This window comes from Brassica napus, unplaced genomic scaffold, assembly GCF_020379485.1.
Source record: "Brassica napus cultivar Da-Ae unplaced genomic scaffold, Da-Ae ScsIHWf_1459;HRSCAF=2050, whole genome shotgun sequence".
Classification (NCBI taxonomy): domain Eukaryota; kingdom Viridiplantae; phylum Streptophyta; class Magnoliopsida; order Brassicales; family Brassicaceae; genus Brassica; species Brassica napus.
This window is the reverse complement of record NW_026014872.1, coordinates 422,098-438,161: the sequence shown is the minus strand read 5'-3', so window position 1 is coordinate 438,161 and position 16,064 is coordinate 422,098. Positions and strand designations below refer to the sequence as shown.

Sequence of the window (16,064 nt, the reverse complement as noted above, 5' to 3'; positions counted from 1 at the left end):
AGGCTACGGTGCTTCCACGAGTTAAACATTTTCGAACACCCTATTTTTCTCTTTTACCATTCCACGTCATCCTCTCTCACTTCCACATAATCATTCATAATATGTCTAATTTTTATTTATTTACAATATCTTTTAAAAAAATCTGTTACTTTGTTCTTCTATTTTTATTTTATATTTATAAATATTTAAATTTTATGATTATAAATGTTTATATTTTATCTTACAAAAAATTATGTAAATATAAATAAAGAATATTAGAAAAATAAAATAAAATAAATATTATAATAATATAAAATATATATTTGTCCAAATTCAACAAAACAAGTTTCTATTTATAAAACACAAAAATAATAATTTTTTATATAAATTAAATAAATTTATTTATTACAAAATAATAGACCTGAAATAATTAGTGTGATGAAAAATATGTACAATCACAAGAACCACTAAGTAGAAGCCGAAAATCGAATTGAAATAACAATAATAAATAAAGTGATATTAAGAAATAAACGATTATAAAAACCAAATAGAAACATAGATGAAAACTGTTTTAAAAAATGGACATTGAGTCGAGATACAATCTATTTTCTTAACTTTAAATATTTGCTCCGTAGTGAGACGGAACTATATGAATATCGAGTTCCAGGATATAACCATGGCAGACGATCGTGAACTCCCTATCAAACTATAAACCCTATTGAGATGGAGACGTTGGAGATATCTGGTCAGGTTGATGCTTCCATTCCTTCGGCTTGTTCTATATGTTAGTTGTGGTATCTACCATGATGATTGTCTCCTGCCTTTTTCCTAGGTTTTTTATAGGTTTTGTCGTTTTTGTCTCTCTTTTTCTTTTCTCATTTTTTGTGATCCGAGATTCTCGTTTCGAAAGTGTTTGAATTGTACGCTGAATCTTCTTTCCATTTGTACTCAAAACTCAAAATAAGACATCTTTTATGGTTTTGCACTAATATTTGGTTAGTTCTTTATACATTATCATTTTATATCAATGCTAAACTATTCCAATTACTACGACATTAGTTTTATATTTAATTACACTAAAATAACATTATTACTATACCATAGTATCACATTTTTGGTCTAAAAGATTTATTAAATTAAAAATAATATACAAATTTATCAGAATTATAATATTGGATTTATTTATTTTAAAAAAATTAAAAATATATTTTTTTTGTTGACTTTTGCATTTCATAATCCCAAAGGTAGAGGAGTACAAACACATGAGCAAAAGTATTTTACACGTGTAAGCACAAAATAAAAGGATCAAGCAACGTTCCTCAGCTCTGAGATCATTCATGTACTGAGAATGCATAATTTGAAGGCGGACAGTCTAGTACACAATATAAAGAAACAACCTTCTTTCGTTGTTCACGTGGATGAGGAGCTACTAGTATGGTTCACAGAATCAATAAGAGTCTGTTTTTAAGTCGATGATAAAAAAAGGATCAAGCAACGTAGCGCAAATGAAGCAGGCAAACAGGCCCGGCCCTGGGCTAAAGCCCATAAAGCAAGGGCTTCGGGCGCCAAGGTTTATAAATATTTTAGGGGCAGTTTGTACAGCGAGTTTCTTTAGTGCAGTGGTTATTATATATCTAATTTCTCCTCTGCGCCCGGGTTCGAATCTTCCTCCTATCATTTTCCCTGTTCGCCTATAATAAAGGCAAATTGCCAATTTTTTTTTTGGTTTACCTTTGCCAATAGCCAAAAGATGATCGTGAAGATTGATTTACCTTTTCTAACTGATTATATCAAATGATTAAAAAAATAAACTACAATAATACCTATTGTGTTTACCCTAACAATTGACATTCTATCTTCTCTTCTTCAACCTTCTTTTTTATTTTTTCTGCCTATCAACCATATTCCATCTTCTCTGAATCTATGTAAGTTTTTTTTCTTTGTTCTTTTGTTTTCGTTAACTTTTGATTGTGATTTACTTGTTTTATGTTCTAGCATATGTAATCTATTGGTGTCTATTATCTAAATTATGTTTTTCTTTTTAATGTTTTTGAATTGTAGTCTGTAAAGAATGCTTCCAGGAAATAGAATAAGAATTCAATCAAGTGGAGCTAAAAATAGGAACAAAAAAGCCAGACAAGATGAAGTGATCAAATCTCAAACCAATGCTATGCTTAAGTATGTCACAATAACTAAAAGTTCTAAACCTGATGAAATCTCTGAAACTGAAGAGGAAAAAGAAGATGAAGAGTTTGTAATTGAAGAAGATGTTCATGATAAGAGTAAAGAAGAAACTGCTAGAGATGATGCAGATTGTATGAATGTGGACAAAGAACAATCTGAGAATGAAAACATAGAATCCCAAGAGAAAGTTGATGATATTAGAAGCTTCCATGAAGATGTTGATATGGATGATCTTGGAAATTGGAAGAACATTGAACAGAGAATGAGAGATTATTTGGTTGAGAGAGGTCCACCTACAAGACCTCCAGTTGATTATCTTTTTCCAAGAGATCGTATTCAAAGATGTTTCACTTATTCATGTTTTACTCAAAATGGTTATTTTACTCATTAGATGGAGAGAAACAAGACAGGAGATGGTTAGTTTACTCAAAATCTAAAGATAAAATCTTTTGTTTTTGCTGTAAATTATTCACTCATGAAACATTTCCTCCTCTATTGGTAACTACTGGATATGGTGATTGGAGAAATGCTTCACATAGGCTGAAAAACCATGAAACTACTTACAACCATGTTGTTTGCATGAGCCGCTGGATTGAGCTGGAAATGAGGCTGAAAAAGAGTGAAACTATTGATAAGCATTTGGAGGAGGCAATTAACAAGGAGAAGAAACATTGGAGAGATGTTATGTTGAGGATAATTGCAGTGGTAAAGACTCTAGCAGAAAGAAATCTAGCCTTTCGTGGAAATGACGAAAAGGTCAGTGATCCAAACAGTGGAAACTTCTTGGCTTTTATTACGATGATTGGAGGCTTTGATGAAGTAATGAAGGAGCACATTCGACGGATTGACAAAGGTGAAACCCAGTACCATTATCTTAGTCATAAGATTCAGAATGAGTTGATAGAATTACTTGCTAATGAGATTAGGATGGTAATCTTAAAGAAGATTCAAGAGGCAAAGTATTTTTCAATCATTTTGGATACTACTCCTGATATTAGTCACAAAGAGCAGATGACTTTTTTAATTCGATGCATAGATGTTTCTACGGATTCACCTAAGGTTGAGGAGTTCTTTTTGTCATTCTTGGAAATCAAAGACACAACAGGAGAAGGAATTTTTACCACTCTTCAAAATGCATTGGCTGATCTTAAGTTAAATATTGGTGATGTAAGAGGACAAGGTTACGACAACGGGTCTAATATGAAAGGAAAGCATAAGGGTGTTCAGAAAAGACTGCTGGATATTAATCCAAGGGCATTTTACACTCCATGTGGGTGTCACAGTCTCAATCTTACTCTTTGTGACATGGCTTCTTCAACTGAGAAAGCAGTTTCATTTTTTGGCACTGCAATGTTTATACAATCTGTTTTCATCAACCAACAACTGGGAAGTTTACAGAGAGATGGTGAAAGGTACTACACTTAAACAATTATCACAGACTCGTTGGGAAAGTCGTATTGCTAGTGTAAAACCAATAAGGTTTCAAGCTGTAAAGATACGAGAGGCTTTGTTTTACTTAGCAGAGAACAGTGGTAATCTTGGACATCGTAGTGGAGCTGAGTGTCTTGCAGAAAGTGAAACACATGGAATAGGAAGATTTGAGTTCTTGTTTGGCATGGTAATTTGGTATGATTTGCTTTATGTTGTCAATACAGTGAGCAAATCTTTACAATCAGAGGATATGGATCTTGAGGCTGCTATTATCCAGTTAGGAGGGCTTGTTGGTTACTTGAAAGGGTACAGAGAAACTGGTTTTGAGAAAGCAAAAGCTGAAGCTATGCAAATTGCCATTGACATGGAGATCGAACCAACATTTTCTTCAAAGCCAAAGCGGTTAATAAAAAGGAAAAAGCATTTTGGTGAAGATGCTGAAAAAGTTGATGATAATTACCAGCTAAACGCGGAAGAGAGTTTTAGGATTGATTATTTCATCAATATTTTGGATCAAGCTATAGTGTCACTTGGGGTTAGATTTGAGCAGTTTCAGCGGTACGAAGAAATCTTTGGGTTTTTGTTTGGTTTGAAAAGGCTAAAGTCAGCAAAAGATGATGAATTGATGATATCTTGTGTCAAGCTTGAAGCTTCTCTAGAGCATGATGGACATTTTGATGTAGATGGAAAACACTTGTTTTTGGAACTTTAATATCTAAGAGGAATGTTACCAGAAGAAGTTACAAAGGTGATCCAGATGTTGGAATTTCTAAAAAGAATGGATGGTTGTTATCCAAACACAGAGATCGCTTATCGTATATTACTAACAATTCCGATTTCAGTTGCTTCTGCAGAAAAAAGTTTTTCAAAGTTGAAGCTCATCAAGAATTATCTACGTTCGACTATGTCTCAGGAGCGTTTGAATGGACTGTCGATGATATCCATAGAGCATGAATTAGCAAAAAAACTTGATTACTCGAAGCTGATAAATGATTTTGCAGGAAAAAAAAGCAAGGAGAATTATCTTTCATAAATAATGTATTACTTTTTTTTTACTTTTTATTCTATGAAAACAAATTAAACTTAATAATATTTTACATTGTCTGATTATATATTCATATTACGAAAAGAAAAAAAGTTATAGTTAGGGACATCATATTGGCCGTGTGCTTTAGACACCACGGATGTCCGGACCGGTACTGCATGCAAATAAGAGTCTTCCACTGTCTGCAGTTCTCTGCATCAAACCACCGTTTGTATATCACCTTCACCGCCACAAAGCTTCCAAAGAGCACTCCTTGACCCAATCTTTCACCAAAGCCGTTGTTTGGATCCATGGCTCATATCCATACAAATTGATAGAAACAGAGAAAAGACTCAGTTGATTTAGTGAGGATTTTTTATCGGACCATACAACAATACTGACTCTGCTGGATCCCCTTACATCAACCAAGATAATTTCATCATCACAGTTTTCCGTTCCCTTTGAGGATACTTTACTCTTACATCAATCTCAGATCCATTCAAGGATGAGTAGAGATTGACACATTTATGAAAAAATATGTGAATATTCGGTAGAGAAAAGAACCGAACCAAACACGGAATTTAGATGATTAGTGAAAGGGGCGAAAAACACATGCAAACAATAGCGGCCCTGGGCAGGCTCGAATTGAGTTTTAATGATGTTTTTAATAATTATTTACAATCAAATAAAATTAAAATAATGGGTCTCTAGAGGCCCGGCCCGAATTGACCCAAATGGGCCTTAATGAGAGCCTTCAAAGTGAACATTCCATTCCTAATCTCTCTCTGATTCACAAGTAGCGAAGAATATGGCGACGGAGGATGTGAACGAAGCCCTTGCGGCGGCGGAAGTACCGATAGAGTCGACAACGGAGAAGCAGCCTCATAAGCTGGAAAGAAAATGGTGTTTCTGGTTCGATAACCAATCTAAGCCAAAGCAAGGCGCCGCCTGGGGAGCTTCCCTTCGTAAAGCCTCTACCTTCGACACTGTCGAAGATTTCTGGGGGTGTGTCTTCTCCTCCTCCTCATTTTTAGATTTCTTCGATTAACTTCTTCTGACATGCGTTTTTGCAGTTTGCACGAGACTATATTCATTCCCAGCAAATTGACACCCAATGCTGATATCCACTTGTTCAAAGCTGGCGTTGAGCCCAAGTGGGAAGATCCAGAGTGTGCTCACGGCGGAAAGTGGAGTTATGTTGTTACCAACAACAGGAAGCAAGCTTTAGACAAGGCTTGGCTTGAAACTGTAATACCGTCTTCCCTTTTACTGTTTTTGTCTTTAGACCATTGTGGCTTATGTCCTAATGTCTGTTTCTTCTCTCTCTCTCGTAATTGGGCGGCAGTTGATGGCTTTGATTGGAGAGCAATTCGATGAGGCAGATGAGATTTGTGGTGTTGTTGCTAGTGTGCGCCTAAAGCAAGACAAGCTCTCCTTGTGGACACGGACTAAATCAAATGAAGCTGTCCTGGTTAGATTACGAATCATGTTTTCTTCTAGTTGTCTTTTTTTTTTTTTTTTTTTTTCATTTTCTTGCTTTTTGGTGGTGTGCGATGAGATGCCCATGTACTATTCACTAGCTTCCTTTGTTGAACGTGTTGATTGCTTTCTACAGTAAAATAGCATAAGCTGTTTAATATATCAATAACGCTACTCTAAATTATCAACGAAAGATGTAGAGAGGTTTTTTATAATGAGTTAAATTAGTTTTTATACTGAAGGTTTATAGGTTCGTTTAACTATTCATATTTCTGTGATACCTGCTTTTATAGTTTACGCTCTATAAACATAGCATTTGACAGCTCTTTAGAACATGGCAGTATCTAGATGCTAAAAGACTAGTTTCTGAATCTGTCTGCTTAAATTACTGCTTTGTTGTTTGTTATGGTAAATTCAGATGGGTATTGGAAAGAAGTGGAAGGCGCTACTTGACGTCACCGACAAGATAACTTTCACTAACCATGTAATTAACGTTCTCCTATAGAAGCTAATAATACTTTTGTTCATGTTCATCCTTTCACGTGCTTACTAAAATGTGGTCTACTTACTTGCAGGATGATTCTAGAAGAAGTCGGTTCACTGTCTGAAACGAAGACGCCAGAGGAAGATGAAAGATGTCTTTTTTCTTCCTTATTTTGTCGGTTTACTCCAATAGCTGAGACCTTTAGGGCCACTTCAGTTTGAGGTGCAACTCTACAAAAAAATTATGTTTCATAGAGATTTTTAATATTATGTTCAGCTATATAAATTCACTTTTTGAAAGCATCGTTTTTGATTACCTTTTTTATCAAACTAATATTTTTTCCTTGATGATATTATCTATATTGGTATATTCCAGCAAATTGGTATATGCCATGTTCGAAAACACGAGCGAGTTGGCCGATTACTCGCCGGTTAAACGCAAATCGGTGGTGTTCCGATGCGATTTTGTGTTATTCGGGTAAAAACTCGGATTAAAAAAAAATTGTACATATTTTGGCATTTTCTGGTTCGAAATCGGTCCTTTCAACATAAATCTTTCATATCTACTCTATTAAAATAGAGTCCTAAATTTATCTACCATTGAAATTGTCATTTAAGTTTTGGACTGTTTCAAGTTTGTTAATGTGTTGCATAATTTATGGACCATATCCTGTTAGTTACAATTAATTATACAATAAAATTAAAACCAGATAACTTAAATTAAACCAACAATCTATTATATTATAACAACCAAACGAATTATGTTCTATTGAATTATGTTCTATCTACTCTCTTAAACTATACCGATTGTATAATTACAATTATACTAGCAATTCAATAACTCTCACTTGGACCTCTTTTACTATAGATTAAACCTTGCTCTAAGTTGATTTATAATTTTCTCTTATCAACATCATATAATTTTCTCTATACCAAACATGTAGATGTTTGGTTCCTCTTTGCTTCTATAATAGATTAGATATGATAACTTTTTTTACACCTCATTTTGTATATATGTTACTTGACTCTAAGTTGATTGATTTTGTATTAGGCTTAGAGATACATGACATTATGAACACATAACTTAGAGACTTAGAGATACATGTCATTATATAAACTTCAATAATATAATTTCAAAAGTGCCAAAATATGATATCTATTTATAAAAATCTATTTAAAAAAAATAGAGTAGAAGTTAGGAATTACATGTATTATTTATTTAAAAAATATTTGTAACTACTAATTTCGAAAATATAATCCTTATCTACAAGAGAATTACAAAGATATTATTCAGCAAATATTTCAAAAATATAATCCTTATCTACAAGCTTCTTAACAAGATATTATTCATACTAACTTGACTTGCACACCAAATAATCGATAACAACTTAATACAATTTATTTATTACAAGATTCTCTCATATTTGAAAGTTTATATTTTTTAAATAAATTAAACAATCACATTAACTATATAATAAAAAAATTAGTTTTTTTTCTTATATGTTATATTTTGAATTTTTTAAAACGTCTATAAATTACTAAATCTCGGTCGATACAACAAAGATTTATTTAGAAGCTATTGAAATCACCTAGCGAGAATATGAATTGCACAACAAATTTGCTTTTGTAACCTTTACCCCCTTTCTCTTCGTCACAATACCGAAAAATGAATAATTTGAAAGTGTCGATTAAAAATCGGAAATGGTAATGTTTTCTTTAGTTCGGTCCATTGTTTTCCTTAACTAGATGGGCCACGTACATAGAAGAATGTATTTTGGCCTAAAAATGATTGCATACCCAAAATCAATATGAATCATCATCTATTTCGTTTAAAATTTTGTTACAAAAAAAAAATATAGGTTTGGGCAAAAAATCTGAATCCAAAAAATCGTACCAAATATAATCCGAAAGGTAGTAATGAACTTTAATTAAAATTGGTTAGATATCCGAACGGGTTCAAAATTTTGGTATCTAGAGAACCAGAATGGAACCGGATCCGAAACAAAATATTTCGGGTATCCGAATATATTCGAACCATATTTATATACTTAAATATATTAATTATTTTTAAATTTAATATTTAAAGAATATACAAAATATATAAGATGTTTTTAAGTTGTTTAAAATACTTATATATATATATAAATAGTTAAAAGTACATGTTTAAAATAGTTAAAGGATACTCAAAATACCAAAATTACTTAAAATATCTATTTATTTCATATCCAAATATTTAAGGTAAACCAAAATTTATTTTAAGTTTAAGTATTTTGGCATACATTATTCAAATTTATATGTTATATATTATTTTTATTTTTAGATTTTGAGATATTTAAAGTATATATGAATTTTATTTTGTTTTTAAAGTTAAATGAGTTATCCGAATCCAAACTCAAACCAAACCCGCAAAGATTCAAATTAAATCGAACTCGCAAAGATCAAAACAAACCAAACCAAGCCAAATCGAACCGAACCAAATGGAACCCGAATGTCCACTCCTAAGATTCAAATGTAAAAAAAAGTTATTCATAGCAAAGTATACTATTTATAATATTTAAATACAACATATTTTTAAAAAACCACTCCGCGCAGAGCGCGGGTTATCATCTAGTTTTATTGTTAATAATCAAGAATCGAAGCAAATCGTTCCAGGAGAAGATGATTTATGTTAAAAAAAAAAATGGCCATAAACTATGGTTAAAAGATGCACAGGTCGGGAGGAAGAAGATGAATTGTATATTACAAATATACCCTTCATTAAAGAAATGCAAAAAAATGAAAAAATAATATTAGTGGGCGTCAAATCCGGGTTAAGAGAGCTGAATATAGGCCTAATGTAACCGCTGAGCCACAATAACACGTCTGTTATTGATTTTCAAAACAATTTAACATATACTATAAATGAAAAATTGTGAATTTTTCTTATTTTTATTGTAAAATTACTCTCCGAGTACTCTCCGATTTTATCCCGATTTTTTCTTAACTCGCTAGGTCCAGGTCAAGCGTACGTATAGCGCTTAGCGCAATTTCGAACATGGGGTGTATGTAATGTTTTTGTTCATGTGCTGGGTAGCCTGATGTTTTTAAACATGGAAACTATACATGAACCGGCAAGTGGTGATGTCAATTTAGTTGATCTCATGAGGTCTCTACTGACGCGATGCATATGCAATGACCTGATCCTTTTGCATAAATACACAATCAACAAATGCTCAGCATGCTCTTCACTACTCCAAGAATAAACCATGTTATCATTGATGAAGATGATCACACACTTATCCCGTTGCTCGCGAAACACATCATTCATAAGCTTCACGATTGCTATTGGTGCATTCGTTAACCCAAATGATAACATTACACACTCATAATATCCATAATGTATATTGAAATCTGTATTCCGTACATACTCCTTAGTTATAAAAATGTGATGGTATCTTGATGCCAATTCAACCTTCAGAAGCATGAACCTCCTTGCAGCTAATCCAACAACTCGTCGATAAGCGGAATCGGTACTTATCTTTATCTTTGATGGTTACTGTTTGAGGTGAGTTTAGTCTCGGGTGAAGTAAACAATACTAGAAATGGGTCGAACAGAGGCGTTTATTAGATTTCGAGATGATGTTACAAAGGTGGAGAAAGTAAAAGCAAGCCGGAGCTCGTGAGAGCTTAAACCGGAAAAGTACAAATAGCAGAGAGATGATTGTACGGATGATAAACCCTAATCTCGCCGCTAAGTTTGTGTAGCTAAGTGTCGATGCCTTTCTCCTTTGCTTTCCTCTCCTTTTATACTCTGTTCGATTACCTTAACCTAATCTCTTTTTACTGATTGGGCTTTGTCGGCCCTTCGGGCCTGATTATGAGATGCTCGCTCCGAGCCGTTTAGTCGATCAACCTCGCTTCGCTTGCTCTCCGCTTCGACTAACGGCGCTTCCTGGTTAAGTTGAAGCCTCGAGAATCGGCTTCTGCGCCGACGTCGACTCGGTTTGCTGGACTGGGCTCTTTGTTCGATGGGCTTTGTGGATGGGTTAAATCCATCCCCAACAGTAAGTCCCCCCCCCAGTTTATTGATGGTCGAGCAATCGACCTTCGATGAATTTGGTGTTTGTAGTTCGGAGAACAAAAGGTTCAATCCGAGCAAGCGACTGATCGTTGAAGAGTCGATCCGTTCAATTGATACTTCTCGATCGAGAGAATGGATTGACGCGTCCGTTTCTCACGCGTTGCGATCGTGAGATAAACGCTTACGGGTCGAGAAGACGGACCGGCGCATCTGTCGATCACGCGCCTAATTGGGTTTAGGCCCACTTAGGCCTTATTAGGCGTAATGATGACGCCTTGATCTCCGCGCTTATCTCTCCCTATAAATAGCTCTCCCCCCCTCTCCACTTCTTTTCATTTTTCTCCGCAGCGCTAAAGGTACTTTCTCTCTCTACGCTCCTTCTCTCTCTTTATCTCTGTTTTTAGATCTGCGATTATCCGAGATGTCGTCATCTCATCGTTTGACGCGAGAACAAAAGGGAAAGGGGGCGGTATCTTCTCGGGATTCTGACGATATCCATCACGAAGCGATGATGGATACGGGAAATATGGACTTATCGCAGCGTCTCTTGGTCTCGGAGGCGAGAGAACAGTTCCGGGGTGATGACGACGGTCACGAAGCGGTTGACACTTCGATTGTTCCGATCAGCTATTATCCCGGGAACATCTTCGCCGAGGAGAGTCCACTGGAGGTCTGGAGAATTCGACCTTCGGTCGTCGACGGACAAGATTGGTCCAACGTCGAGAGGACGAAATCCACCGTGGAGTCGGTGGAAGCTATCCTCCGAGATCTCAACGCACACGGGGTCTCGTTCATCATTCCAAAGCGGGATCAGAGGCCTTGGTCGCCTCCGAAGGGGTATCAGTGCATTTACGAGTCGTATTTTAGGAACGACACGAAGTTATGGTTCCCAATTCCCCGAATCGTCACGGCTTATGCGTTCCGCAGAGGAGTCGCTTTAAGCCAGTTGATGAACGGTTCTCTCCGGTTGATGGTCGTTTTATCGGTGATCGCGGCTGAGGCAGGGACATCGATGAGTGTGAGGTCGTTTGAAGAATTGACTTCAGTTTCGATTTCCGACGATGGGCTCGTCTCGACGAGGATGCGCCCAAACTATAACGTGGTCACGGGGTATCCGACCAAAACTTCAGACTGGCAACGCTCGTACTTCTACGTGAAGTCGAACAGATCAGCATTCGAAGAGCCTCCGAAGTCTGGTTACCGCGTTCTCTGGAATGCAGAGATGGGTACTGCACGCTGTCTTATGTGACGATTGTGGCGTGTGCTCGTCTAACGCGTATATTTTTTTTTGTAGTTGGTCACCCGAATCTCGCTACGTACCCCGAGAATTGGAAGGAGAGTGCTCGGATTGTCGCGTTGCAGAGGCAAGATCACTGGGAGGATTTTACTCGGGAGAGAATTCAAAGATCTGTAGAACGGATTGCGAGTCGTAAGTTCTCACTCCCCCTTTGTGTTTCCTATCAAGCGAATAACATCTTATTAGGGATTTTCTTTTGCAGAGCATTGGATTTCGGATTCGCTTCCTCTCATCAATCGATCGACTTCGAAACGGTTGTCTCTTTTTACACGAGCCGAGCAAAAGGAAATCAATCAGGCCCGAACAATGAAGCAACTGCCCGATCTTAGTCTTATTGCGGCGGGGAAGATAGGTGCCAAAAAGGGTACTGACGGCTCTGCAGGAGTCGAGATTACGGACACTGTCCCCGTTACCGCCGAGCGGGCGCCTACTGGTGGCTCTTCTCAGGGAAAAGCCTCGAAGAAGAAGAAGAGCAAGGAGACTCGGAAAGAGTCCAATGAGATAGGTCAAACCGATCTGGATAACTCTTCTAAGAAGGGTAGTAAGAAGAGGAAAGCCGCGGAACCACCTGCGGAAGACGTTCCCAGGAAGAAGAAAACGAAGAAGCAAGATTTCTCCGTGCCCCGACCATCTTCGGTTTGCGAGGAGGAACTCCAAGCTTTGGTCCCTGACGCTACTCCCGAGGTTGAGACCTCGGATGATGATGAAAACGAGACCATCGCTTTGCGTCGGAGAAGACGAGAGGGCCCTCAGCAGAATCGCGGAGCCTTAGTGGGTGATCAGGGCCTCTCGGAGACTTCGAAGGGGTTGCCAGCTTCTGAAAGACCGCGAGTCCCTCTGAGGGGCGACTCTTCGGCTCACATCACGGAAGGTTCTGAGACCCGTGTGTCCGGCCGTCCCAAGGAAACCCCGGAGGATGGGTTCAAGTTCGAGTTCAACCGAGAGCTCCCGCTGGCCTGTTACCCGGAGGATTGCGCTCGTTTGCTACGGCTAGTCAAAGGCGGTCCCGATCTGCTTCCTTCAGTGGGGGACCTCATCTTCAAAGATGAATATGAACATGCTTCTTGCTCGTCGGTAAAGGTAAGTGGTTGCTCGTTTCCTTCTTCTCTGAACTTTAAATTATTTTGGCTAAGTCTCTTTTTTTTTTGTGTTTTGATCAGAGTCACGGCGACTGGAATGTTCTGGTTGGGAAGTATGACTCAGCCCTTAGGCGGGCTAGAGAGCAGATCCGCGAGAGCGAAGAAGCCAAGAAGAAAGTGGAGGAGGCTCTTCGGGTGTCTTCGCGGGAGAAGACTGAGGCCATTGCTCGGGAGAGGTCTCTCAGGAAAGCGTTTGACGAGACGCGAACATCTGACGCGGTTGAATTGCAGATGTGTAAGGAGGCGATGAACAACCTTGAAGTTGTGGTAGACAAGCAGCGGAAGGAAAAGGTCGACCTAGAGAGAAGGATAGCCGCGGAATCACTTAGGCATTCCGAGGAGATGACCAGGCTTCGGAAATCTCGTAGGTACGAGGTTACGCACGAGAGGATTCGCGTGTTGATCGCCATGATTGCTAAGGCCGAGAAACGCTTCCATAAGATTTCTCTTCGTGAGGACCAAAGGGACAAGTATGACGATGCTAGATGTCTCTATAGCCAAGCCTTTGGAACAAGGAAATGTCTCGAGCAGATTAAGGCCTCAGGTGTCGAGATCCCGCAGGAAACCATCGATTTCTTCGCTGGGCAAGAGAGGCATTATGAAGAGGAAGCAGAACGCTTGGAAGTAAAGGAAATTCCAGCAGAAGATCTTCGCCTCTCCCCATTAGTGTTGGAGTCTCGGTTCCTGATCGAAGAGATTTGGCGTCAGCTCGACCCATTTGGATCGAACATTGGTTTGATCGATTCAGAGGCTGCCATTGCCCTTCGCACTCCCCTCGCCGACCGAGATCCCCGATCTGCAGATCCGACGGAGAAGCCCGCTCAGACGGCCGTATCTTCCAACCAGCACACCGACCAAGGTGTCGACCCGACGGAGCGAACATCAGTGGGACCGGTTGTTCAGAAGGACGGGGCCGTGCCTACCATCGTGCTGACCGATTCCTCTGCGAAGGCATCGAAGAATGCCAGCTCGTCGGCTTCCTCGTCGGAAGACCCGGGGAAGGGAGACGACCTTCCAACTGAGACGCCAGCTGCGAATGTTACCGAGTCAATCCCAACAAAGTTTGGCCGCGTCTCGGGTCCCGGAGAGGGTGACGGCAGTGGCGACAAGGATCCTCCTGTGGTCGATTAATAATCAATGTTGTTTGTTGTAACTTCTTTCGCTCTTTTTTTTTGTAGCCTTGATTCCTCGGAATCTATGAACTCAGCATTCCGTAAAAACTTTGAAATTTCTACTGAGTGTTTGTTCTTTATGTGGGTTACTGATAACAGCTAACAACTCAGTAGATTATGAAATTATTCGTTGCTCGTTAATTCGATCCCGCTATTCTTTCTTTCAATAAGTCGGGAGCAAACTAAGACAAGAATTCTGAGTAAGTTTCCGAGGGAAAGGTTTCTGGACGCGACACGGTAATCGAGAGAAATTAGGTCGGCCAACTCATTATTCTTCGATTTGTGACAAGGTCCGAAATTCCACTCGTGAGTTTGGTCAATGATTTTCATCATCGGTGACTCTGTTTTTCCCTTCGTTCAATATCTGATCAGGATATGTTCGATTAATTGGGCGAGTGCTTGTGCGCCGCTTTCGAGTTAAGGGGCTGGCATCGTTTGCTCGTTAGATAAACGAGACGAGTAAAAAGTTTTTTTTTTTTTGTTTGTTTGGGGCTGGACCCCGTAGAAGGGATGCCTACGTACCTCCGAGGAGGATCAAGCCTTTCGTAGTTCGTTTTAGTCCAAGTAAAAGTGGCTTGGTAGTCACTTTTACTTGGTCGAGTAGAAGTGACCGTAGGGTGCATCTACTCGGGTTTTTTTTTTATTTATTTTTTTTTTTTTTTTTTTTTTTTTGAGTAAAACGGTGATGTAGATCATTTTACTCGTTCTGAAAGGTTACTCGTTTTACGAGTAAAAACGACGAAGATGCATGGAGTTCCAAGCTCGTGGGACTGCTTCTCCGCGGGAAGTCTCGAGTCGGTACACTCCTGGTTTGACGACTCGAGTGATTTTATACGGTCCTTCCCAATTCGCGCCGAGTTTTCCAGCGTTGGGTTCTTTGGTGTTCTCAAAGACTTTTCTCATAACCAGATCGCCGAGCTCGAGAGGACGCGAGCGGACCTTTTTGTTGTAGTAGCTCTCGATTTGGTTTTGGTAGTTTTGGATTCGAAGTAAGGCTTGGTCGCGCTTCTCCTCTAGCCCGTCGAGGGCATCTAGCAGCATCTCTTGATTAAGCTCAACATGCTGAGGCATCTTGGACCGGCGGAGACTTGTTACATTGACCTCGGCTGGAGCCATTGCCTCCATCCCGTAAGCGAGTGAAAAAGGGGTAGATTTTGTTGCTCCTCGGGGGGTTGTCCGGTGCGACCAGAGCACGCCGTCAAGTTCATCGGCCCAATGTCCTTTTTTGAGGTCAAGGCGCTTCTTGATTCCGTCGATGATAATCTTGTTCGAGGATTCTGCTTGTCCGTTTCCTTGAGGATATCTCGGCGTCGAAGGGCTTAGTCGGATGTTCCATTTGTTGCAGAAATCTTTAAAATTTCTGGCCATAAACTGTGATCCGTTGTCTGTCACGATCTCGTATGGTAGACCGTGGCGACAGATGATGTTCTTCCAGACAAAGCCGCGAACTTCCTTCTCTGTAACCTGCGCGAAGGCTTCTGCTTCGATCCATTTGGTGAAGTAGTCGGTCAATACCAGCACGAAGCGACGTTGGCGAGAATTCGGCATCGGTCCGATGATATCCATCCCCCATCGCATAAATGGGTAAGGGGCTGCGGACGTTCGTAGTAGCTCGGTTGGGCTATGGATACTCGGAGCGTGTCGTTGACATTTGTCGCACCGCCGGGCATATGCTTCGCAGTCGGTATTCATAGTTGGCCAGAAAAATCCTAAGTTCCGAATCTTCAGGGCTAGTGACCGACCTCCAGAATGGTTTCCACCTGCTCCTTCGTGAGTTTCCGCCATTACTAGCTGCGTTTGCTCGGCAAAAATGCAT

The 16,064-nt window shown here is 39.1% G+C and overlaps 1 protein-coding gene and 1 pseudogene across 2 annotated transcripts; both read left to right on the top strand.

Moving 5' to 3' along the window:
- Positions 1–2,279: 2,279 nt before the first annotated feature.
- LOC106403234 lies at positions 2,280–4,627 on the top strand (annotated as a pseudogene).
- A 779-nt stretch (positions 4,628–5,406) lies between these two features.
- Positions 5,407–6,893, top strand: LOC125597428 (eukaryotic translation initiation factor-like). Of its 2 annotated transcripts, XM_048772171.1 has the most exons (5): positions 5,407–5,623; positions 5,692–5,866; positions 5,964–6,089; positions 6,516–6,581; positions 6,673–6,893. In XM_048772171.1, exons 1-5 carry the CDS (start codon positions 5,427–5,429, stop codon positions 6,703–6,705), a joined length of 597 nt encoding a protein of 198 aa, XP_048628128.1. In that variant the 5' UTR covers positions 5,407–5,426; the 3' UTR covers positions 6,706–6,893. The 2 variants fall into 2 exon arrangements, with proteins under 2 accessions (XP_048628128.1, XP_048628127.1); XM_048772170.1 differs by lacking the exons at positions 6,516–6,581; positions 6,673–6,893 and having other exon boundaries at positions 5,412–5,623; positions 5,964–6,453.
- Positions 6,894–16,064: the final 9,171 nt, after the last annotated feature.

Bases quoted from the DNA above. Each gene is read 5' to 3' on its own strand.
- LOC125597428 (XM_048772170.1), top strand. From the start codon at position 5,427: ATGGCGACGGAGGATGTGAACGAAGCCCTTGCGGCGGCGGAAGTACCG. The intron at 5,624-5,691 runs GTGTGTCTTCTC...GCGTTTTTGCAG, and splicing joins ACTGTCGAAGATTTCTGGGG to TTTGCACGAGACTATATTCA. The intron at 5,867-5,963 runs GTAATACCGTCT...ATTGGGCGGCAG, and splicing joins ACAAGGCTTGGCTTGAAACT to TTGATGGCTTTGATTGGAGA.